This window comes from Girardinichthys multiradiatus, chromosome 15 (assembly GCF_021462225.1).
Source record: "Girardinichthys multiradiatus isolate DD_20200921_A chromosome 15, DD_fGirMul_XY1, whole genome shotgun sequence".
NCBI lineage: Eukaryota > Metazoa > Chordata > Actinopteri > Cyprinodontiformes > Goodeidae > Girardinichthys > Girardinichthys multiradiatus.
Window position 1 is genome coordinate 30,753,359 of NC_061808.1, and position 25,822 is coordinate 30,779,180.

The 25,822-nt window shown below is 40.5% G+C and overlaps 1 protein-coding gene across 2 annotated transcripts; it reads right to left on the reverse strand.

Moving 5' to 3' along the window:
- Nucleotides 1-36: 36 nt before the first annotated feature.
- tdrd6 (tudor domain containing 6) lies at nucleotides 37-20,006 on the reverse strand. 2 transcript variants are annotated; one of them, XM_047387467.1, is made up of 19 exons: nucleotides 19,761-20,006; nucleotides 8,015-13,650; nucleotides 7,738-7,817; nucleotides 7,550-7,609; nucleotides 7,408-7,453; nucleotides 6,935-7,002; nucleotides 5,739-5,793; nucleotides 5,541-5,608; nucleotides 4,823-4,874; nucleotides 4,612-4,703; nucleotides 4,426-4,503; nucleotides 3,235-3,253; nucleotides 2,968-3,047; nucleotides 2,831-2,870; nucleotides 2,685-2,725; nucleotides 2,535-2,607; nucleotides 2,303-2,373; nucleotides 1,925-1,979; nucleotides 37-546 (listed from the first exon to the last, which is right to left on the reverse strand). In XM_047387467.1, the coding sequence occupies exons 2-19, from the start codon at nucleotides 13,581-13,583 to the stop codon at nucleotides 458-460; spliced, it is 6,636 nt and encodes a 2,211-aa protein (XP_047243423.1). In that variant the 5' UTR covers nucleotides 13,584-13,650; nucleotides 19,761-20,006; the 3' UTR covers nucleotides 37-457. The 2 variants fall into 2 exon arrangements, with proteins under 2 accessions (XP_047243423.1, XP_047243424.1); XM_047387468.1 differs by having other exon boundaries at nucleotides 19,716-20,006.
- Between the last annotated feature and the right edge of the window lie 5,816 nt (nucleotides 20,007-25,822).

A 25,822-nucleotide genomic window follows, 5' to 3' on the forward strand; every position in this document is an offset into this window, starting at 1 on the left:
ATAGTTTAGAAAGTGAGATGAAAAACCACTCATCAGTACAGACCTGGAGTATTTATTGTCTCATCACAACTATTGAAGCATGCATGTATTCACAGCAAATACAGAAATTGTACTCCACTTACATTAGTATTTTATATGTAACAAAATATTCCAATCAAGAAAAAAAAATGTGGCAACTTTTACAAACCAATCAACTGCAACATCAGTGCTCCCATTAACACCAGAAACATATCAAAACACTAACTCCTACGGAGGCACTTTTCCTTTTAACATAAGCATAACAATATAAAATTAGGTCAAAGAGGGGAAAAAATGACCTGCTGAGTCAACAAAAATGAAGACTGCCGCTACAAACCGAGCAAAGCCAACCGATCTGCACCGTCTGATTTAAACAAAACACAAGTAGCTGATCAACTTCAGATCTGAGATCACAAAGGGAACAAAAAAAAGCAGTCAGTCACTCCTCTGGTTGCTGCTCAGCAAGACCAGCATCAGCTCCATCCTTTATAATCAGGGAGAGGTGAGTTATCTTTGACAGCTGGGCCTCTGAAAACACAAATAAAGGGCAAAAACATGAGAGGTTATGGGCTGAATGAACAGATCACATGAAATTCTCACAATACAAATTACAAAAGTATTAAATAAATATACGTCCTACAGGAGCTGGATAACAGGAGAACTTACGATAAGCCACATCAGCAGAATTATTTGACCTATTTAACCAGGAAGGTTAAATGTCTGGGGATAAAGTCCACACATCGAGGAACAAATAAATGACACCAGCAAACAAATAAAAAAAAAAAAAAAAAAAAACTTCATGTAAAAGAATATGCTAATTTATGACAACATAGCCCTGGTAATGTAGGTAGAAGTAAGACTTTATGAGGCTTAAAACTTAGATTATGAAATTTAGGGCCAAGACCTGCAGTTGTGTTCAAAATAACTTCATACATTAAGTGAAGCTCATTAACCTCATTGTAGCTTTTATTTCCATACATTCTATTCCAAACAGGAAAATGGATCAAATTTGTTTTCACTCTATAGAAAATCAGGAGAACACTCAAATAATAGCAATGTTGGTGTTTTTCCTTATAAAATCAGTTAGAGTATAAACAGAAAAATGCTTAAACATTTAGGTTTACTGAGAATCACTAAGATACAGTGCAGCTGTATCACCACTGCTTCTCATCTGTGTTGCAGGAAGTTGGCCAACTACTGGCAACTGTCAACAGGTATTCCTGGACTATATTTTGCCTCAGAAAATGTATGCTTGGTGTCACCCCACAAGTTTTCTATTGGATCACGGTTCAGGGAGCCTTGTGAGCCACCATGCTTCACAGTGTACTGTAGCTTGAATTTCCGCTTCAATTAATTGAAGCTAAGCAGCCTATAATTTAGTGGCTCTATTCACCTTATTAAATCACAGTAAATTGTTGCTCTGAACAATGAAATCCCTAGAACCAGGGCATTTACAACATTTGTTGTCTTGGTCCTTAAATAACTTAACAGAAACTCAAGTAAAAGTATAAAGTGATCAAGTAGCTTTGAATGAATTGGCAGAATAGTCTGAAAACCACTGGCCAAAGTTTTATGAAGTTCAGGTTGTCTTTAAATTATGAACTCTTATGTTCTTCCTTATTTCTCTGAAACAATATCATATTTGCTTTGGAGATCAAGTATTATTAAATGACTTGCTGTACCAATAGACCATTTTGTCGTATACCGGGACACAACGGAAGGGTTAGCTTTTGACCTTTTTGGTGTCATTTAATCATTTTAGCTGCAGCCCAGACCAGTCATTGAGAATTCCTCTTAAAGAAATATTTTGTTTGTACAGTGTGCAGTTATGTTACTATTTCTCCTTCCAGTGGATTTTTCTTCCCACAGACATGGTAAAGAGTCAAGGAACAAGACAACAGCTTACCGAAACTGTCCTCCACAAGCGACGTTTTCTCTGTGAGAACGCTGTCATCAAACTTCTTGCAGAAAAAAATAAAATAATCCAGTTAAAAACATGAAAACACTAATGGACGTAACGTCATCAGCGTTTTTGAATTAGCAAAACCAGTCAAATTTGTCGATACATTAATATGTTGTGATACTAACATTTAACTAGATGAATCCGTCCTGGCAGAGCCATTAACATTTATTTCTATTCCATCTAGCTACACTAGCCTTGTACTGGCAGAGAAGAGTAGGAAGCTCATCCCTCCCCTGATTGAAGAGCAGGAGATTCCAACATACTGATGATAAATACAAGCTTTGAGAGAAAAGACTTGTTTTCAATCTCTTCTCTGCTTACCTTGTTCAGGGAGGAAGGATGTTGCTCAGACTTATAGTCGTCTGTGTCCATTTCAGGTTCTTTCTCAGAGTCTGACAGAACAAGGATATGCTAGTATGACTCACATTAAATTTAAAGAATGTTCTATATTCCATTGTATTTGTCAATGTGACTTTTAAACATTTGTTAAACAAGTGTGCCATCTGATCATCAACATTTTACACTGGGAACCTTTTTGGAGCGTCTTTGATACCTTGAGAGATGTCAGCCAAATGGATCTCTCTGACCAAACACGTCAACTCTTCGACCATGTTCCTCTGAAATGACTTCAGAAACAGGATTTACTCAGAGATCAACGCATTTGTAGCATAATGCAGAGAAAAGAAACTCAGATATCTATTACCACATCTGTGTGGATGTGTGGCTCCACATCAGCAGGTGAAACTGCATGAAGGGAAAAGCATCGACATAGATACAGACAAAAACGGTCAGAAATCTGTTTAACACTCATGTTTAGCACGTGAAGAAGGAAACCAGGGCTTTAATAACCATTGATGGGAGAGGTCTCGTCTTCAAACGTTGAGCTGTCCTAAAAGACAGGATCACATGACAGGTCAGAGATGATTCACAGATCAGATGAATAAAATCCCACAGAAAACAAGAGACTGGAAATATAACTTTAATACCTCGTCCTGACTGGGAGTACATGGCACCTCAGCATGCTGGGGAACATCTGCTGCTTCAGCTGTGCTCCCTGACAGACGTTCTGTCCAGACAGACGAACAGAAAACTATATCTTTCCAAACTTATCGAGGCCTAAAAGTACTTAAATTCCTAGCATTTCCAGCCTGTCTGGGAACCCTGGTTATTCACTAAGGAGCAGCCATACCTGCCAAGCCAGACCTATTTAGGTTAATCTATTATTTATTTAGGTGATCAAGATTATTACTCACCCACTGAGTCTTCCAGGACCTATCATTTAAAAAGAACAATTATAAATCAAACAATAACCATCAAATGTCTTAAAATATATTATGGACTAACAATCCAAAACAGTGGCTTCAAAACTGAATTTCATATTCATTTAAACTTTTCCACATTTATCACATGGAAGTAATCAATGTATTCTAGGTGATCGACCAACACAAAGTGTATTATTGTGAAATAGGAAGAACAGGAAGCATGGTTTAACAGTCCTTTTATATATTCAGCCTCTTTACTCTGAAAGTCCTAAAATAAAATTCTTCCTCCCTTCTGAGGGTAATTGGTTGTGCTCAGAAGTCACTTAACAGTCGATAGTTTCAGCTGAACATAATTCAATCTCAATATAAACGCAGCTGTTCTGTGGTGGTTTAAAATGGAACAAGGGATGGCAAAACTCCTGCATCCAGGCAAGGGGAGCATTAATCAGAGAAGCAGCCAAGAGGCCAAGTTAACTCCGGAGGAGCTGCAGAGAACCGAAGTTCAGGTGAAACGGTCTAGAAAGAAATAGAAAGTACCAAGGAGACAATTATTGTTGAAAGAAAGCCATAAAGAAAAAAGAATCAGTTTGAGGTTGGCCCCGAGCCATGCAGGGGACACAGCAAACATGTGGAAGAAGATGCCCTGGTCAGATCAGACTAAAACTAAACCTATTTTAGCTATATGCAAAATGCTACACGCTTCCTCCATTAGGTGGCCGGGCTCAGAATTAGAGAAAAGGTGAAGAGCTCCGTCATCCAGGAGTGCTTCTCCACTTACAAACCAATCAGTTGAGGGGGTTCTGGAATCTGATTGGATGCCTCCTGCTTGCCCTCCTCATGAGGTCCTACGGGGCAAAATGTTCAGTATCTAGATGCACAAACCTGGAAGAACCATACCCCAAAGGACTTGTAGCTGTAAAGCAGCTAAAAGGTACTAAGTATCGACTAGGGGGGACTATACAAATGCACTGCACACTATCCAAATTTTTACCCATCAGACAAACAATTTTTAACCATGTATTTGTTTTTATCCTTCACTTATGTAGTACTTTGTGTTGGTCTACCGCAGAAATCCTCTGAAAAACATGGAAGTCTGCAGCTGAAATGCAACAAAATGCAGACAATGTTCAAGGAGTATGAACACATTGTTCTCTTTTTTTGCACAACAGCAGAATGTTTCACCTCATCTGATTCTTCAGCTGGTGATGTTCTGTAACACCCATCATCTGTTATTAATGGACCAACATCTCCTTCAGAAACCTTTAAAAGAAACACAGATAACTAGATCAATTGACATGTTCAACACTGGACTTGACATCTTAAATGCTCTGTGGCATTCACGTGTAAACCTCTCATGTTGAAACTCACAGTGATGCAAGTTTTCATTTCCTCTGCCATCACAGGGCTCAGAATATCTGTTCCTGCACTTATGTTTTCATTAGAACTTGATTCTTCTGGATCTGCAGAGCAAAGAAAAAATGTTCTAAGACTACACTCAGAGTTAAATGTTTATTATCGTAAGCAGCACAGAGACAAAAACACAACAAATGCTGCTTTTCCAACTGATGAAGAGTGCTACCTGTTGGACAGGTCTCTTCTGCAGAGCAGGGCATATCATCAGGGCCCTCACCCTAAAACAGTAATAACCAGATATTAATCACCTGTCAGGGTTTTAGAAATGTTCAAACAAAACATGTTCGCATTTAGGCGACATCTACTTCCTGGTGTTTTTTTTTTTTTTTAGTCAGCAGCTGCACTGAGGCGACTTGAAGACGTAAAAGGCCCAAAAAAAAAAACCTCTGATGGATTTCTAACACTCTGCATGGAAATGAACAGCTCTAGACCCAACTGGACGCAGGTCACAACCAGACTGGGAACCGTTTTCACACTTTCCATCACAGGATTAGTTTAGATTTTAGTGTAGCCGTTACCTTGGCTCAGTGACACTTGCTTTTGTTGTGCTAATTATAATTGAATGAAATTATAATTTTATGGAACATTTAGGACTGAACAAAACATAATATGTGCCAAACATGGAATGAAGATTCTTTCAGGTACATAAAAATATTAAATTTTTTACTGAAGGCAAAATGATTTTGAAGATTTTAGAATACTTGATGGAGACTAAAATGGAAACTCCAGGAGATGTTGGTGCCTTATGTGATGACATTTCCTCCACAATAACCTGATCCATTGCATTAGGTAATATGACACGACAGGCAGCACAGACGCACAATCAGAAACTACAAAACATGCCAAGTCAGAGTAAGAATGTTCAGCTAGAGTTTGGTATTTACCATTTCTGCAGAGGGAACCATGTAGTTGTGTTCTTCACTGATGGCTCTGCCAATGTGTTGTAGCAGGGCTGCAAGCACAGAATGATATGCAGAGATTCAGCTCTGTGTTTAACTGTTGGATCCAGACACGGCATGATTTAAATGCAGCATGAAATATCTTCAATGAGCTACAGATGATCTGGATTGGTGTTAACAAACCTGGCCGTGCATCTACATGGTGAGTTGAAGCTGCCTCTTCCACTGCCAAGTCATTCTGAAACACATTTTCAAAGGTTTGTCTAAAACTTTATCCTCTGATGTCACTTATAATGCAATTCAGATGTTCTCAGAGGTTTTTATACGCTTCTAAGCAGAAATAGTTTGTTCAAGTAATTATTTATTTAAAGCATAACTTCTCCGGGGTGAAATTATATCAACATTTATTCAATGATTTTAAATAAAATTGGGGGCGATCGTTTGCATTTTTTCTGGATTTGCTCTAATCTACACAAGGTTAAAACTATACATCCAGGCTAGCATGTATACATACACTCCTAATAACATCTGGTAAACCTTCCCTGCTCCCAAATCAACTTCCTAAAGCTCAACTAAACTCAGTTGCTTACATGGACAAGTCAAATGCCTTCTGGGAAAAATAAATCTGATCACATTAGACAGATTGAGTTGTTTGGCCACAACGACAAGACGTGAGTTTGGAGAAATCAAGCTGAGGCTTTCATAAAGAACTTTGCCAGCACGGTGGTGGTAGCATCATTCTGTGGGGTAGGTATTGGCTTAATGCACATTGTGGATTAAATGATGAAGAAGGACCACTTCCTCATCCTTCAACTGTACATCAACTCAGCAGCTAGATGGTCGACGCTTGAACACAGAAAAACGGTCCTAAAAATGCATTAAAACTGGTTTTGCATGAGATAAAGCAGGTGACCAATAAGCATCCTGGTCCGATTTCAATCTTGCTAAACATCTTCGGACTAAAGCCACTTAAACATTGGTGTGTACCAGAAAAACAGCTCAGATGAATAAAACTAGTTCTGTTAAGACCAAAGGTCAATTTGTCTGCAGAAGGTTAATTAATGGCTATAAAATAACTAATTTCTCCAACTTGCTGATAGATATTTATGTTAGTTGGACTGTATGTGCCTTTTGAGCTTGTATGTATAATTTGAACTTTGCAAAAATGTTCATATTACTCCAACCTGAAGAAAACAGATTAAAGAAGCAAAACAAAAATAAACCTCAGTCCAAATCAATTATTAAAAACTCCAAATAATGATGACTTCCATGACTGTCTGTTAACATCTGACCAGCACTATATACAGTTAATGGTCAACTTGAAAACATCAAATAGATTATCTCCACACAAATATTAATCCTTGTTTCAGTGTCATTACCTTCACATCTGTGGAAGTACTCATCCAGCCCCCGTGTAGGGTGCCATCTCCTGCCTCAGTTTCCTGCTCTGATACAACAACACATCCCCTTTGCTCAAAGAGGTATTTCAAAAACACACATGAAGCATTTGTCCTTATCTTCACTATGACTTGATGTGCTTTTGCTGTTTTATTTGTCTAATGTTAGATCAATTCAAAGTGTGTGTCGCATTGTCAGATATGCCCACATATTTGTCCAACTGTGCCTAAAATACAACTCAAATAATGCAAACAATTAAATAAATATGACTTTAAGGCACCTTCATTACCAACTTAATTTCTGTGTCACATCTACCAGCTGTTCAAGCTGTTGTCAGTGCTGGAGAGCAGTAATCTATGTTAAACTGACTTATTTAGTGAACTGGCACGCAGCTGTTACAGCTATTTTCAAGCTAGCACTTTTGTATTACATGATAAAATAAAGAATTACTCACCACACAAATGCAGTACAACTGTAAGTGAGGAGGGCACCGGTTCAGTCTAATAGGGCAGAAAGCCAAATTCAAAGAGAAAATAGGTGAATTTGAGGTCACCCCAAATCATAGCAGACTTCAAAAGCCATCAGCTCAGATCTACCTGTTTTGAGGAATCCAATACTATATCTGTTGCCTCTTTCAAAACATCTTCTTGAAGATCCTTAACAGAAGGATATCAAACAATTAGTTTTCATCTAACCCTACTGTTCAACCTTACGTTTCTCCACACAATGACAACTTACATCAGTATCAGTAGCTTATTGGGACTACAACAAAATCTAAATGTACCATTTTTGCTTCTGATGGACAGGTCACCGAGTCAGCCTGTATGGCAGCAACATTTTTTTTATCCGTCACCAACGCTGGATCTTTAAAAGAAATAGAAATAAACCGGAAAACAACACATCACACAGCTTATCGTCACAAACTGTCCCACTTTTAAAAATATAATAAAATTTGTTATTTTGGTTAGCAAAATGACAAATGTGGATCTGTAGCTTTTTGTGATCAGAAGCTAACTGAGGCATAGCAAAAAGATGACAAAGATATCTGATCTGTTGCCTACCATTAAAAGGGTCTGTGTCCAAGCTGTAGGTGGAAGTAAGAAACTTTTCCTTGTCACTAGTTTCAGTCTCAAGCTCATCTGTGGCCTCTGCAGCATCATTGTTTAGAGGAGAATCATCAACTGGTTCTTCAGCATGAAAAACTGAGGCAGTTTCCTCCTGGGCATCTTGGCCAATGGCCATGGTCACATTTTTTCTCAAGCACAAAAGATCTTGGTCGTCTTTGAGGTCATCTGAAAGTTGCAAGGCTTTATCTAAGCCACTTCTAGAGGGTAAAATATCTTTAAGAGTCATCATGGCAGCAGGGACCAAGATCATCCCTTCACTGGAATCCTGCTCCTCTGCAGACTCAACAAAAGACTCCACATTATTGGAGTCTTCAGAACACTCACTCTGCTTTGGACTACTGTGTTCTTCACTGTATCCACTCTGAGACACTGTGCAAGTAGCTTTGCTAGTAACTTGCACATCAAGGTCATCAATAAGATCCTGTATAGTGTTGGTTGAGACAAGCTGCTGTGGTGGTTCAAACGACACGGTCGAGCCACCTGAATCAGGCGTTTCTGTTGTTGTGAAACTCTTCCAGCAAGTATTCATTGCTTTGTTTATAACCTGGCCCTCACACTCCATCTCTACCGCACACTTTAGTTTTCCTTTTGTTCTTGTTACTCTGGTGACAGTGAGCTGCAACAACTTGTCTGCTGCAAGTGTGGACAATTCATCTGCTGCTCCGTCTCCCCAAGATCCATGCGAAGTGTCAAAGCCTTCGAGCTCACACACAAAGGCTTGGGGTGGAACTTCCAGTAAGGCAGGTGGTACCGCTCTGATATCAGTAATGTTGACCTGTGACTTGTTTCCATAGTCCACAAAAAGGACAGAAAGCCGTTCTTCATTTTTTTCAATAACTTCTGCACGATACCAAAGCTGATCATCAGCAAATAAAGCGACACATGGCATTCCAAGGAAAACAGCATCTGAATGAATGTATTTATCTGCTGCATTCCCAACTTCTGAAACACCTAATGTTATCTTCCAGAGTTCCTGTGAATCAACAGGCTGACACCAAAAGGTCTGATCTTCATTGATGGTTGTAATGTAGACATCTAACTGCAGCCCCTCAAGAACCTCTTTTTGATGTGTGTAGCCTGGAGTGCAGGGGGGCAGTGGTGGTTTCTCAGAGTATTTTTCTTCTTGTCCCATATCAAAAAGATGCACTTGCTGCTGTTTCACTGGTTTCTCTATGGTGACATCACTGCCCTCTGTAGAGACTTTACACCCAATATCCATACCATTATCTTCCAGACTGACCTCCCACACAGATCCCACCTGCTTGATGAACCGACACTTGAGCACCTTGTCTCCACAGCTTCCAACGTCTTCTTTAAAAGCAGACACCACGTGTGGATCGAGCACTTTCTCTTCTCTGAGAGCTGCGGCGTCACTCAGCATGCAACGTGTACTGTAACCTGGCAACAGCAGAAACGACTTGGGAAGGCTTTCTAATTTGGAAATTGGCATCATTGCTGTGTTTCCAAAGTCTATAAACTCAACAAGAGCCATTGTGTTCTCATGAGTTTCTTTTACAACTGCTCTGTACCATGACAAATCATCCGCAAACTCTGCTTTAACAAAGTCACCTGGACCCACGTCTTTCATAACGTTGGCCTTTGATGTTGAATCTGGATCATTCAACTTCTCCACCAGAGAAAATATTTCATCCTCTTCGTCGACACATTGCACACAGAAGCTCAACGGGCTGTCACAATGTGAGATATAAACATCCAGTGTTGTGCCAGGTGTGATGCATTTTGAGGGGAGGTCTGTGAGTTTTGGGAGTTTCTCAGCTGGGTTTTCCTGGCAGGATTCTGTGCCAGGTGATTCTGAAATAAACTGTTTGGTTTCAGGAGGAAGACTCAATTTTCTGGGTGTCTCCTTAACATTAGCTTTCTCAGAACCTTCTTTAGTCATGGTTCTGTTTGGGTGCCTTTGATTTGGATGTTTATACAACTCTCGGGGAGTTAGTCTGTGCTTCTGACTTGTGGATTTCAGTGCAGACCTCAGATTCTCATCAGTAGATTGAACACCAATCTTCCCTTGACATTGAGGGTTTGAGGTTTTGGTGGACAAGTCAGTCTTTTTGGGGGCTTGTTCATAATCGTTACTGTCTACGGCTTGGTTTGAAAGAATTTCAGTTTTTGGTGCTTGTGTTGCTGGAGCATTATAAGGTTTCCAACTCTGACAGACAACCTGCTCTTCTTGCATCTTAATCTGAAATGTTTTCCTTATCTTTGCATTAATCTGGGTGTTTCCATGGAACAGCTCTACCAGTAATTTGCCATCATCTTTCCTGGCCACTATCAGGGTCCGGAATTGGCATTCTGTTGCAGTTCTCTCAAACCATTCGTTTACCTCACTGGGAACATCAGCAGGAACATCAGAGAGAGCACACAAAACTGCTTGCACTGGCACAGACATAATGTCATTTGCCTCTTTGGGGACTGGAAGCAGGTCAGACCTGTCCACCTGAAGTGTGTCACCATAATCAACAAAGTGAACCACTAGTTTTGGTCTTGTGGCCTTGATCTGAGCCCTGTACCACTGCCCATCAGTGTATCTCGCAAAGCACAAGGTTCCAAAGACTGCTGGAACCTTTACCTTCTCAAGCTGCTGGCATAGAGTGTTTACCCTCATTGTGAGATCTTTCATCATATCAGCATTCTTGTCAAGATGGCAGTAGAACTCACTAACACTGTTCACGAACGCCACTGTGACTTGCACCTCTGAACCAGTTTTGATGTTGTGTGTTGAGTAATAGTATGTGTCCAGACGGAAAGATGGCCCAATGGCTTTCTTGGGAGGGATACTTGTTATAAGATTGGACATACTGGTGCAGATGCTCTCAAACGGAGTCTCTAGATCCACAATGTTGTGAAGAACCATTTGCTCAGAGTACATGACAGCATAAATGGTGCACTTCAAAATGATAAAGTTGGAGGCAGTCCTTTCAACAAAGTTTTGGAACCTTTCCTTTGCTTTGTTATTCCACTCGTTAATGACAGATGAAGGACTGATGGGGTTCAACAGGCTACATCGAAAAGCTTGACCATGGAGTTTTAGGAACTCTGGAATTATATTTCTCAGGTCAAAGACGGAGACTGTCTCAGTCTGCCCATAGTCGACAAACAATACGTCCACTTGAGGGGTTTCAAGTTTGCGAATAACCAGAGCTCTGTACCACATTCCATTATCAGGATGACGAGCTACACAGGCAGCATCTACATTAGGCTCAAACTCACGGCTTGCATAATAGGCCTGCATGTCATGCATAAGCATTCTCAAAGGCCCAGCATTGTGAACCAGTTGACACCAAAAGTCATTTGGACTTTCAATGCAAGAGACATTGACATCAAGAACACTTCCGATGGGAAACATTTGCTCCTTAAAGGAACAAAGTCCTCTGTCATTGTTGGGAAGACCAAATATGGGCTTGAAAGATATTCCAGTGGCCTTACTCACTTCTGGAGGTCCTGTGCCAGTAAGGTGTGCTGGAGATACAACTGAAGACTTTATTGCACCTTTAACTGCGGTTTGTCTTGGGATCTCAGTTCTTTCAGCAAGGCCGTAACAGCACATTTGTGTACCGACATCTTGTTCACTCTGCGCTTTAGGATCTATCAGTTGGACAGCATAGCTGTCGTTGTATTTTCCTTTCACATGCACATTGAGTGGTTTATCTGTGACTGCTTTGATGAAATATTCCAAAGCACTTTGACTCCATTTCCCATCTTTTGATCTGACACCAGCAAGGGAGCATTTCAGACCCAGCCGTGGGATCATTTTTAACTCAGGAGGGAGGGTCCTGATCTTACTCTTCTCAACCACTTCTGTGTTGCCATTATCAACAAAGAACGCCTTGATTTGTGTCTCACCAACATCTGTCACAGTTGCTCTGTAGAATTCACCATCTTGTGCCTGAGCAGCACAGTAAAGCCCCAGAGCTGGATTTTTCACCATGTGAGTATTTGCTGAATCCTGGTACAGATGGTACATACTGTCCAACAGTTCCTCCAGATCTTTTCTGTAGTTTTCAGTTTGGATCCAAAACTCTGATGGATTGGATATGTGCTGAACAACCGCCAAGTGTGAGGAGTTTAGGGCGAGATCTTCAGCAGGAAGCTTTGGCTTTTCTTTCTCTTCCACAGTCTGTTGGGAAGATAACATATTCCTATATGGCTGGACTGGGTGCTGGTGGCTATAGGCTACACTTGGCAGAGCATAATGTCCAAGCGTTTTCTCACATTTGTTGAAACGGTTTTCTTTGGAAGCAAACAAGCTGTTCATGTTTATGTTGTCATCAGCATAGAGTGTGACATAATAAACTTCCTCAGAAATGCTTTGGTACTCAAACTTGGCTATCACAGTTTTGTGGAGCAGGAGTGACTTGAGGAAGTCAATTTCACTAGTCGTCCATTCCACCCTTTTATCAGGGATTCCATGGAGGGAGCAAATGTAAGTGACAACTGGCATCCTGATGAACTCTGGAGCCAGTGGCCTCACATTTTCCACCTGCACAAACTGTTTTGTTCCATAGTCAACGTTCAACACCTCCACCACTTTATTTGTTTGGAACACCTGCCGTATCACAGAACGGTACCACCTACCATCCCTTCCTCTTGCTGCACATGGATACCCAATCATGTCAGGGCTTATAATGCAACTGGTCACTTTTCCCTCGTAACTCTGTGTAACCTTTTCCGTTAGTTTTTTTAATTCATGAGAGAAGACTTTCAACTGACAAAAAATCTGTTGAGGATTTGACACTTCTGTTACAATGACGGTCTCCACAGTTCCTCCAGGCAACTCTGGATACATAAACAGTTCTTGTTTCTGCAGTCGCTCGCCGGATCCCACATAAAGCTGCTGGCCCTCTGTCAACACTTCAGCTCCCCTGGGGTATTTCAGTGACATCAGGAGAAAGTCATGGAAGATTACTGGCGACAACTTTTTTGCAAATCCCATCTCATACATTTGTTTGGATATGTTAGGGATGTTTAGAAGAAAGATTCTGTCTGGCACCAGTACATCTTGCACGTGTGCATCTACTAACTTCCCAGTGAAAGATTTCAAATATTCTAGAGCCACTGGAGACCATCTTTTGTCGGATGAAAGTGGTAACACATTTGCTAGTATGCATAACTCCACTTCAGGGGGCAGCTGAAAATGTTCCTTTTTACCCCAAGCTAGGTTGCTTGTGGTGGCAGTATATGTCAACCCTCTGTCAATGAGGAAAATGCAATATTTGGAGCCATCTCTTTCTCTTGACACTATGCGTGCTCTGTACCAAGTAGCATCTATTTGAACTAAGCACTGATCACCAGGATTTCCCTCAAAGTCTTTAAATAGGGCTCCATGTGACTGAATTTCATCAGCCAAAGTCTCATAATCTGTTGTTCGTTGCTGGCTAAACCTTCCCCAGAACTCTACCAGTGCACATGAGGGGAGCTGGTGAACTCTAGAGACATAAACGGTTACATTTGATCCTCTCGTAGGAAGTCCAGGGATTGCAGACATTGTGGCAGTTTCCTAAATGGCCACTGCTCATGGCTCTCAGTGCAGGTGTGCAGGTACTGGATATTACCTGTGAAGCAAAAAACAATAGCACAGAGTGACAAAAAAAGACTGAATAAAGATCTTTAATATATGGATTAAATACCAAATCTGAAAATAATATCTACCACCAGTATTCCTGCCAAGGGGGATAATAACTCATACCTTTGCCAAAAACTGATTAGACTTGATTGGGGTGCTACTTTCAGGTTAACATTCCCTAAAGTGCTGGTGAGCGTTAAAATGTGACAGTGAATAAAGTTTAATAACGTAAAATAAACACTATTAATACTACTATTACCGTATTTTCCGCACTATAAGGCGCACTTAAAAACCTTTAATTTTCTCAAAAAATGACAGTGCGCCTTGTAATCCGGAGCGCCTTATATATGGATCAATTGGTTAATTGGTTGATCCATACTGGTTGTACACGGCGCTCTGTCAAAATGTTTCAGTACGACTGGTAAACTACAAAGCCGCACCGCTAGCAGCATTACGGCTACCGTAGTCAGGGGCGTCGCCGAAGTAATAGCGGTAAACACCTGTACTGTGCTTACTCCTAGTCCAACACCACTTGTGTGTGTATAACGACACCAAAATTGCACCTTTCAAGAGACACGCTTACGATGCCGAGTTCAAACTCAAGGCTGTCAGCTACGCAGTCGAACATGGGAATAGAGCAGCAGCGAGAGAATTCAACAGTTAACGCTACTATATTGTGAATGTACTAACGTTTGATTTAGTGCATCAAACTGTTTCTTTTACGTGTTTACTGAATCAGGGAAAAGTTCCCTTCCCTCGTCCCTCGTCGTCTTCCGCTTTATCCAGGACCGGGTCGCGGGGGCAGCAGACTCAACAGAGACGCCCAGACGTCCCTCTCTCCAGACACCTCCTCCAGTTCCTCCAGGGGGAGCCCGAGGCGTTCCCAGGCCAGCCGAGAGACATAGTCCCTCCAGCGTGTCCTGGGCCGTCCCCTGGGCCTCCTCCCGGTGGGACATGCCTGGAACACGTTTTAACTAACGTTTGATTTCAACTTCAACTTCATAGACTCCAATGCATTCCTAACGTGCGGTTGGCTCTATTCAATAGAATTCTATGTAGAGGAGACCTTACCATGAGAGTGAATGGAGTTATCAGAACGCTGGTTTGTAGTGTATTAATAAAGTTTGACTGACTGACTTATCTGACTGTTTTGTTGACATTCTCTTTAGCACAGCTCCATCTAGTGGATGCATAACGCAACCCCAGTCAAACGTTTGACTGCAGTAGCTTCTATTCTATGCGCCTTATAATCCGGTGCGCCTTATAGTGCGGAAAATACGGTACTACTTCTACTGATAATGATAAGTAGAAGAAGGATAACAACATTAGTATAAATTCTTCATACATTGACATTTGCATTAATTAAACTTGAACATTTTTACAAAACTGTGATTTAGGGCTGTAGCAATTCCTGAAATGATTCAAGTTAACTCGATTACTAAAATTCCTGAAGAGAAATTATCAGCCTCGAGGCTTCGTTAAATTCTGTTTAACTATTCAGCGTGCTGTGTTCTGGTCGAATGGTTATGTGTGACGCACAACGATCTCACTTCCGCTAATGATAGCCTGGATGCCAAGAGCGGTCATCAGCTATGGAAGGAGACGACAAGGGACGAAAAGAAGCTCAGTGAAAGTGACAGAAAATGTCAAAAGTGTGGGATCACTTTATACTTAAGAGAAAAGAAAGCACAGTGCAGTGCATGTACTGCAAAACTGAATTTGCATTCTATACAAACATCCTCAATGTTTCAATACCTAAGCAAGAAACAGAAAGTTTTGATATAAACAATGCATTGTTTATTATGACTGAATTTGAATTTCATGTTTTACCTGTTTGATAGGTAATGTGTAATTATTTTATTTCTTGTCTGTTTATGCAGTGAAAAAAACAAGAACATTGTAACTTGGCACTTAAGTCCTCTACAAGGGCTCTATTTTATCCAGATAACATTATGCTATTTAATGTTAAAACTCTCTTTAAAATTTAGAAATGAGTGTGCTAGTGACGCTTTTTTGTTTGTAAGCATTTTCACTGAAAAGGCAGCTAGCACATTGATGTTAAGTCAACCATGAAAGGGCTGAGCTTTAACATGTTCATGTTTTTTTTTGCTGCAGATGCATCCTTTGCTTCAAATGTTCATGTGTGCACTAAAGACATGCTGAATGTTGAAATTAATTATTAGTTTACTTACACTTTCTTTTTCCTATATTCCTCATTAAATAAGCTTAAGTACTTAAATGAAAAATCTGCAGGATGTGCCAATATTATTTTAACCAATTAATTGATAAATTGTCAGAATAATCGATAGAATACTTGATTGCTAAAATGTTCATTAGCTGCGAGCCTGCTGTGATTAATTTGTGCAAAATAATCATGATACAGAGTTTTTATATAATTACATCTCATTAGGGAGACGGGTTGTTGCAATGCAACAGATTCCATGTTGGGCTATGTTATTCCTGCAACTACGGGGTAGAATTAAGGCAGATCCAAGCTTCTAATTATGATCCCTGCATTGGTCAAAGAACATGGACATGCACTGCCTGGCCAAAAAAAAAACTGCCGCCACCAAAAAAACAAAAGAAACGTCACAGATCAATATTTTGTTGGACCTCTTTTAGCTTTAATTACAGCATGCATTCACTGTGGCATTGTTTCATTAAGCTTCTGCAATGTCACAAGATTTATTTCCACCCAGTGTTGCATTAACTTTTCACCAAGATCTTGCATTGATGATGGTAGAGTCTGACCACTGCACAAGGCCTTCTCCAGCACATCCCAAAGATTCTCGATAGGGTTAAAGTCTGGACTCTGTGGTGGTCAATCCATGTGTGAGAATGATGTCTCATGCTCCCTGAACCACTCTTTCACAATTCAAGCCCGATTAATCCTGGCATTGTCATCTTGGAATATGCCTGTACCATCAGGGAAGAAAATATCTATTGATGGAATAACCTGGTCATTCAGTATATTCAGGTAGTCAGCTGACCTCATTCTTTGAACACATACTGTTGCTGAACCCAGACCTGACCAACTGCAGCAACCCCAGATCATAGCACTGTCCCCACAGGCTGGTACAGTAGGCACTAGGCATGATGGGAGCATCGCTTCACCTGCCTCTCTTCTTACCCTGATGCGCCCATCACTCTGGAACAGGTAAATCTGGACTCATCAGACCATATGACCTTCTTCCATTGCTCCAGAGTCCAATCTTTATGCTCCCTAGCAAATTGAAGCCTTTTTTTCCAGTTAGCCTCACTGATTAGTGGTTTTCTTAAAGCTACACAGCTGTTCAGTCCCAGTCCCTTGATTTATCTTCGCATTGTTTGTGTGAAAATGCTCTTACTTTCACTATTAAACATGAGCCGGGGTTTTACTGTTGTTTTTCTTTGATTTGATTTCACGAAACGTTTAAGTGATCGCTGATCATGATCATTCAGGATTTTTTTCTAACCACATTTCTTCTTCGAAGACGATGGGTCCCCACTATCCTTCCAGTTAATAATGCATTGGACAGTTTTAGTAGTTTCTGCAATCTCCTTAGATGTTTTCTCTCCTTGATGCCAATGATTTGACCCTTCTGAAACAAACTTACATCTTTTCCACGACCACAGGATGTGTCTTTCGACATGGTTGTTTAATAAATGAGAAGCAACTCATTGCACCAGTTGGGGTTAAATAACTTGTTGCCAGCTGAAACATTTTCGCCCAAGCAGTAAATATCCAATGGGAGGCTTGTACCTATTTGCTTAGTAAAATCCAGGTGGCGACTCTTTTTTTTTGGACAGGCAGTGTAGATTGCTGACTTTGAATTTTTCTGGAGAGTTTAACACCAGTCTTTGTAACAAGTGACCCTGTTGGCTGTAAAGGTACTCATTATTTTGGTGCTTCAAAGTGAGGTGGAAACTGTATTCCTCCACAAAGTGGTTACTAATGCCTGAGCAGTCGGCATCGAGCGCTAAACATCTGATTGGTGCTTCTCTGATCAGATTATGCACCTTTAGAGTAAATTTTTGTTATAATTGCCACTCTAATGTGGGGGAGGGGCGCTGACGCAAGCTGAGCAGCCATCTACAATGTCAAACTCATCCTCATCGATTTATTTTATGGAAAAGACCACAGCACAGAAAACTGTAACCCTCTCTCACCTACCAAAGCAAACGTACTTTACCATGTTAATATGCGTGGCTTTGAGCTTTTCGCCTCCAGAGACCATTTAGTTAATTATACAGGTCCTTCTCAAAATATTAGCATATTGTGATAAAGTTCATTATTTTCCATAATGTCATGATGAAAATTTAACATTCATATATTTTAGATTTATTGCACACTAACTGAAATATTTCAGGTCTTTTATTGTCTTAATACGGATGATTTTGGCATACAGCTCATGAAAACCCAAAATTCCTATCTCACAAAATTAGCATATCATTAAAAGGGTCTCTAAACGAGCTATGAACCTAATCATCTGAATCAACGAGTTAACTCTAAACACCTGCAAAAGATTCCTGAGGCCTTTAAAACTCCCAGCCTGGTTCATCACTCAAAACCCCAATCATGGGTAAGACTGCCGACCTGACTGCTGTCCAGAAGGCCACTATTGACACCCTCAAGCAAGAGGGTAAGATACAGAAAGACATTTCTGAACGAATAGGCTGTTCCCAGAGTGCTGTATCAAGGCACCTCAGTGGGAAGTCTGTGGGAAGGAAAAAGTGTGGCAGAAAACGCTGCACAACGAGAAGAGGTGACCGGACCCTGAGGAAGATTGTGGAGAAGGGCCGATTCCAGACCTTGGGAGACCTGCGGAAGCAGTGGACTGAGTCTGGAGTAGAAACATCCAGAGCCACCGTGCACAGGCGTGTGCAGGAAATGGGTTACAGGTGCCGCATTCCCCGGGTCAAGCCACTTTTGAACCAGAAACAGCGGCAGAAGCGCCTGACCTGGGCTACAGAGAAGCAGCACTGGACTGTTGCTCAGTGGTCCAAAGTACTTTTTTCGGATGAAAGCAAATTCTGCATGTCATTCAGAAATCAAGGTACCAGAGTCTGGAGGAAGACTGGGGAGAAGGAAATGCCGAAATGCCAGAAGTCCAGTGTCAAGTACCCACAGTCAGTGATGGTCTGGGGTGCCGTGTCAGCTGCTGGTGTTGGTCCACTGCGTTTTATCAAGGGCAGGGTCAATGCAGCTAGCTATCAGGAGATTTTGGAGCACTTCATGCTTCCATCTGCTGAAAAGCTTTATGGAGATGAAGATTTCATTTTTCAGCACGACCTGGCACCTGCTCACAGTGCCAAAACCACTGGTAAATGGTTTACTGACCATGGTATCACTGTGCTCAATTGGCCTGCCAACTCTCCTGACCTGAACCCCATAGAGAATCTGTGGGATATTGTGAAGAGAACGTTGAGAGACTCAAGACCCAACACTCTGGATGAACTAAAGGCCGCTATCGAAGCATCCTGGGCCTCCATAAGACCTCAGCAGTGCCACAGGCTGATTGCCTCCATGCCACGCCGCATTGAAGCAGTCATTTCTGCCAAAGGATTCCCAACCAAGTATTGAGTGCATAACTGTACATGATTATTTGAAGGTTGACGTTTTTAGTATTAAAAACACTTTTCTTTTATTGGTCGGATGAAATATGCTAATTTTGTGAGATAGGAATTTTGGGTTTTCATGAGCTGTATGCCACAATCATCCGTATTAAGACAATAAAAGACCTGAAATATTTCAGTTAGTGTGCAATGAATCTAAAATATATGAATGTTAAATTTTCATCATGACATTATGGAAAATAATTAACTTTATCACAATATGCTAATATTTTGAGATGGACCTGTACAATCAGTGCTAGATCGACCCAAGACATATACCTTTAAGTCAGAAAGACGCCATAAGCGTTGTACAGTTAGCTAATTTTACGTTCAGGAGCACCTTGGCTAAGTTACTAAATAAAATGACGGTTAGCAGAACTATTCACGGTCAGCCAGTTGTCAAAGCCTTAGCAGTAATTATGAAAGTTATTTAATCCAACATATAAAGTGTCTGAAGACCTGCAGTGATGGTGGTTCACCAACAAGCCGCCTCAATGTTTTCACCTCTGCTGAGCAGATCGCCTCTGAGCAGCCGCAGTGGTGCTAACAGCCTTCCCGCTACCACCGAAACTTTCCGGACTTTCCACAGCTTCAAATGTCGGTCCAAACACGGTTCTTTTCTCTTGGCGTGCTCTAAGTTGTCAAAACAAACGTTTAGCTGCTCCCAGAGGAACTTATTTTAGCTATCACAGCTTTAGTCCACACAGCCGTTACCTAACGATCGCTAGCCAAAACCACATCAGGCGCGTGCCCAACGGTTTTCTCTCTCTTTTTTTCCCCCTCCTGGGTGACCCGGAAATACCATTAAAAGTTAATTAAACGTCCTTCTTTTTTAGGTTAGGTAAATGATTGAATTCAGTAACGTAAGATAATACTTTTACCAAAATAAATTCGTTTGGCAATAAGTATACATTAATTCATAAAACCCATATTTAAGAAATATCTTCTTAAAGTCTTCAATCTGTTGCAATTAATGTGAACTAATTTTTTTAAGACAATGTGGTCTTACTTTTTATTAATTAATAAATAAAAACCAATACTATAGGGCATAATCACGCTCAATCATTTAAAAAAATACTATTTGTTGTCAAAAGTGAAATGATTCTTCCAGATCTGGCAAATATAAGTGAGAGTACAACTGACTCAATAAAAAAATAAAAAAATAGGGCTTAATATTAAGCTTTGTCAATCTCCATTTGTCAGTTTATAATGTTTAGATGCCGGATAGATGCTAATAGAAAATAGAAAAATAATTCTATCTCTGACAGATACACTGTGAGCCGCCTAAGAATAGTTACTAATTGACCTGTGACGTTTTTAACGTAACATAAATTGATTCAGAGGTCAGAGTGCTAGACAGCCTTTCAAGGCCAGGGGTAGGGCTAGTGAATATGATTAAATTTAGAGACATCTAGTGGACAGTTGTGGACATTTCAGAGCACCTCCATACTGCAGGGTTGTAGCGTGGGCGTCTTTGTTGTTATTTTTTTTATTATTTCTTAATTTAAAAATTATTTTAAATATGTTTTAAATGTGATCATTTAATTGTTCATATAGAAGGCTAAAAGTGACACAATTAACAAAATAAATAATTCAAAAACTAAGTATTTTTTTGTGTGGTAGAAAGAAAGAAATCCATCAAGCACTCAAGCAAAACATATATATATACACTGCTAAAAAAAATAATCCAGTCATTTTTATATGTTTCTGTGGCATGGACCCAAGCAAACATCCCAGCATCCTCTCCTTGGCCTGTTAGGATTAATAATTAATCAGTTAATTGTCCCGTCTCTTTAAGTCCGTAGGAACCTTCTTTATTTTCATGTCTTGGGTTCTAGTTTAGCTATTCTTACTTCCCTTCAATCATTATCTTACAATTCAGTCACAAACATTGACTCCTGCTTCTTCCCATGCTGTGTTTTTCCTATTTCTAAGTTTTAACACATTGGGTTTTCTGCCCTGACACTGTATGTCTCTCAATGGTTTACTTTTACAGGCTTTCCATTTTGTATGGACTTCAAATTTTAGATACAACTTACATATTTGGCCACTGTGTTTATTTTATTTTCTTGAAGGAGTTTTATAATACTTTCAATTTTTCTTTAGATTGCTTTCTTGCAAGCAGTGTCATTGAAATGAGCTTATCAAAACTAGATTTTTTTCCTTAACATTGAGTGATTTTATGTTTGTTCATGTAACAACTGTAGAATTGCTCAGCTAACTTTACAAGCTAAATATGATTTAATTGTATTGTATGTGTTTCTGTGTGTAACAGAAAAGTAACAGTGGTTGGGTGCAAATGAATTATTAAAGGTACAACACTTCTTAAGTCACTCCAGTTGGCTACCTAGGACATACCTGTATGGAGCCAGGAAAGGGTCAAAATTATTGTATATTTTTAAAAAAACTAGTTCAAACTAAATGTCAAATTTACAACAAAAATGTATTTAACATTAAAATAAGTCAAACTAAAATTTCTTTCAGTTTGAGTAAAGATTTAACTTAGTTATTTGTTACCCATTTTATGTTTTTAACATTTTTCCAGTGTTTTTCAGTTTACAATTTTAATTTTTCAATCCAAATCTGTTTTTATGTTCATTTCTTTTTCCCATGTTCAAGATTAGTTTTTCAGTTTCAACTATTGTTTTTTTATATATTTTTTATTATTTTGACCCTTTCGTGGCTCCATATTACTTTATGCTCTAATCAGTTGTACCCACACACACACAAACACACACACACACACACTTATATATATACTGCTAAAAAAAGGGAACACTCAAATAACACATCCTAGTTCTGAATGAATGAAATATTCTCATTGAATTCTTTGTTCTGTACAAAGTTGAATCTGCTGACAACAAAATCACACAAAAATCATCAATGGAAATCAAATTTATTAACCAATGAGGCTCAGTATTGTGTGTGGCCTCCATGTGCCTGTATGACCTTCCTACAACACCTGGACATGCTCCTCATGAGACGGCGGATGGTCTCCTGAGGGATCTCCTCCCAAACCTGGACTAAAGCATCCACCAACTCCTGGACAGTCAGTGGTGCAACGTGACGTTGGTGGATGGAGCGAGACATGATGTCCCAGATGTGCTCAATCGGATTCAGGTCTGGAGAACGGGCGGGCCAGAAAAAGCTTCAATGTCTTCATCTTGCAGGAACTGCTGACACACTCCAGCCACATGAGGTCTAGCATTGTCCTGCATTAGGAGGAACCCAGGGCCAACCGCACCAGCATATGGTCTCACAAGGGGTCTGAGGATCTCATCTCGGTACCTAATGTCAGTCAGGCTACCTCTGGCGAGCACATGGAGGACCATGTGGCCCTCCAAAGAAATACCATCCCACACCATTACTGACCCACTGCCAAACCAGTCATGCTGAAGGATGTTTCAGGCAGCAGATCACTCTCCATGGTGTCTCCAGACTCTGTCACGTCTGTCACATGTGCTCAATGTGAACCTGCTTTCATCTGTGAAGAGCACAGGGCGCCAGTGGCGAATTTGCCAATCCTGGCGTTCTCTGGCAAATAACAAGCGTCCTGCACGGTGTTGGGCTGTAAGTACGACCCCCATTAGTGGACGTCAGGCCCTCATACCATCCTCATGGAGTCGGTTTCTAACCATTTCTGCAGACACATGCACATTTGTGGCCTGCTGGAGGTCATTTTGCAGGGCTCTGGCAGTGCTCCTCCTGTTCCTCCTTGCACAAAGGCGGAGGTAGTGGTCCTGCTGCTGGGTTGTTGCCCTCCTACGACCTCCTCCAAGTCTCCTGGTGTGCTGGCCTGTCTCCTGGTAGCGCCTCCAGGTTCTGGACACTACGCTGACAGACACAGCAAACCTTCTTGCCACAGCTCGCATTGATGTACCATCCTGGATGAGCTGCACTACCTGAGCAACTTGTGTGGGTTGTAGAGTCCGTCTCATGCTACCATGAGTGTGAAAGCACCACCAACATTCAAAAGTGACCAAAACATCAGCCAGAAAGCATAGGTACTGAGAAGTGGTCTGTGGTCCCCACCTGCAGAACCACTCCTTTATTGAGTGTCTTGCTAATCACCAAAGATTTCCTCCTGTTGTCTATTCCATTTGTACAACATCATGTGAAATTGATTGTCAATCAGTGTTGTTTCCTATGTAGGATATATATATGTGTGTGTGTGTGTGTCTCAATTATGTACTAATTACATAATAGAACAAGTAATTAATTACACCATCAACCATTAAATGTTTACATAGTGTTTCATATGCCCAGAAAGCACCATGAACTAATATAAACTGGCTTATTGATTAGAATCTAACGTCTGAGGGGTTATCATCTATAGATTAAAAAACAAAATATTAAATGACATACTAAACATACTAAAAATAAATTAAATAGTTCCATGGTGCACTGCAACACAGGTACTATCAAATAATGCAAAAGTGTAATTAGCTAAAAAAGAAGGCTGGCTCTGCTCTGAGGACTCCTCTGGAACCTCTGGAGATCATTGCGCAAAGAAGGATTTTTCATTAAATGAGGAACATTATGGAGAACCCTGACTATCCTCTTCATCAGACTGTTGTTCAACAACAGAGTTTCTTCGGTCAGAAGCTTCTTCAGATCTGCTGTAAGACAGACCGCTACAGGAGATCTTCCTGCCCACAGCCATCAGCTCTTTGAAGAAACCTGCATAATATGAGCAACATTTAATTACCCATTGGGTGAATAAAGTATTTTTGAATTAAATTGAGTTGAATTGAATGATTATATATTATATTATATATTATATTATATTATATTATATATATTATAGATTACAGGTCATTCTCAAAATATTAGCATATTGTGATAAAGTTCATTATTTTCCATAATGTCATGATGAAAATTTAACATTCACATATTTTAGATTCATTGCACACTAACTGAAATATTTCAGGTCTTTTATTGTCTTAATACGGATGATTTTGGCATACAGCTCATGAAAACCCAAAATTCCTATCTCACAAAATTAGCATATCATTAAAAGGGTCTCTAAACGAGCTATGAACCTAATCATCTGAATCAACGAGTTAACTCTAAACACCTGCAAAAGATTCCTGAGGCCTTTAAAACTCCCAGCCTGGTTCATCACTCAAAACCCCAATCATGGGTAAGACTGCCGACCTGACTGCTGTCCAGAAGGCCACTATTGACACCCTCAAGCAAGAGGGTAAGACACAGAAAGACATTTCTGAACAAATAGGCTGTTCCCAGAGTGCTGTATCAAGGCACCTCAGTGGGAAGTCTGTGGGAAGGAAAAAGTGTGGCAGAAAACGCTGCACAACGAGAAGAGGTGACCTGAGGAAGATTGTGGAGAAGGGCCGATTCCAGACCTTGGGGGACCTGCGGAAGCAGTGGACTGAGTCTGGAGTAGAAACATCCAGAGCCACCGTCCACAGGCGTGTGCAGGAAATGGGCTAGAGGTGCCGCATTCCCCAGGTCAAGCCACTTTTGAACCAGAAACAGCGGCAGAAGCACCTGACCTGGGCTACAGAGAAGCAGCACTGGACTGTTGCTCAGTGGTCCAAAGTACTTTTTTCGGATGAAAGCAAATTCTGCATGTCATTCAGAAATCAAGGTGCCAGAGTCTGGAGGAAGACTGGGGAGAAGGAAATGCCAAAATGCCAGAAGTCCAGTGTCAAGTACCCACAGTCAGTGATGGTCTGGGGTGCCGTGTCAGCTGCTGGTGTTGGTCCACTGTGTTTTATCAAGGGCAGGGTCAATGCAGCTAGCTATCAGGAGATTTTGGAGCACTTCATGCTTCCATCTGCTGAAAAGCTTTATGGAGATAAAGATTTCATTTTTCAGCACGACCTGGCACCTGCTCACAGTGCCAAAACCACTGGTAAATGGTTTACTGACCATGGTATCACTGTGCTCAATTGGCCTGCCAACTCTCCTGACCTGAACCCCATAGAGAATCTGTGGGATATTGTGAAGAGAACGTTGAGAGACTCAAGACCCAACACTCTGGATGAGCTAAAGGCCGCTATCGAAGCATCCTGGGCCTCCATAAGACCTCAGCAGTGCCACAGGCTGATTGCCTCCATGCCACGCCGCATTGAAGCAGTAATTTCTGCAAAAGGATTCCCGACCAAGTATTGAGTGCATAACTGTACATGATTATTTGAAGGTTGACGTTTTTTGTATTAAAAACACTTTTCTTTTATTGGTCGGATGAAATATGCTAATTTTGTGAGATAGGAATTTTGGGTTTTCATGAGCTGTATGCCAAAATCATCCGTATTAAGACAATAAAAGACCTGAAATATTTCAGTTAGTGTGCAATGAATCTAAAATATATGAATGTTAAATTTTCATCATTACATTATGGAAAATAATGAACTTTATCACAATATGCTAATATTTTGAGAAGGACCTGTTTATTATAGATTATTTTATAGATTATCATATATATTTAACATGTGCTGCCAACGTTTTTCTAAATATGAATCCCATTTATTTAAACTGTGATATTTATACATAATTATTTATCCAATTTATTCATTTTTAGGTTGTGACACTTTTGGCCC

Coding starts and splice junctions, on each gene's coding strand:
- tdrd6 (XM_047387467.1), bottom strand. CDS start 13,583: ATGTCTGCAATCCCTGGACTTCCTACGAGAGGATCAAATGTAACCGTT. Junction 2,726..2,830: donor CGAGACCTCTCCCATCAATG/GTTATTAAAGCC, acceptor CCCTTCATGCAG/TTTCACCTGCTGATGTGGAG. Junction 547..1,924: donor GCTTGTGGAGGACAGTTTCG/GTAAGCTGTTGT, acceptor TTGTGTTTTCAG/AGGCCCAGCTGTCAAAGATA.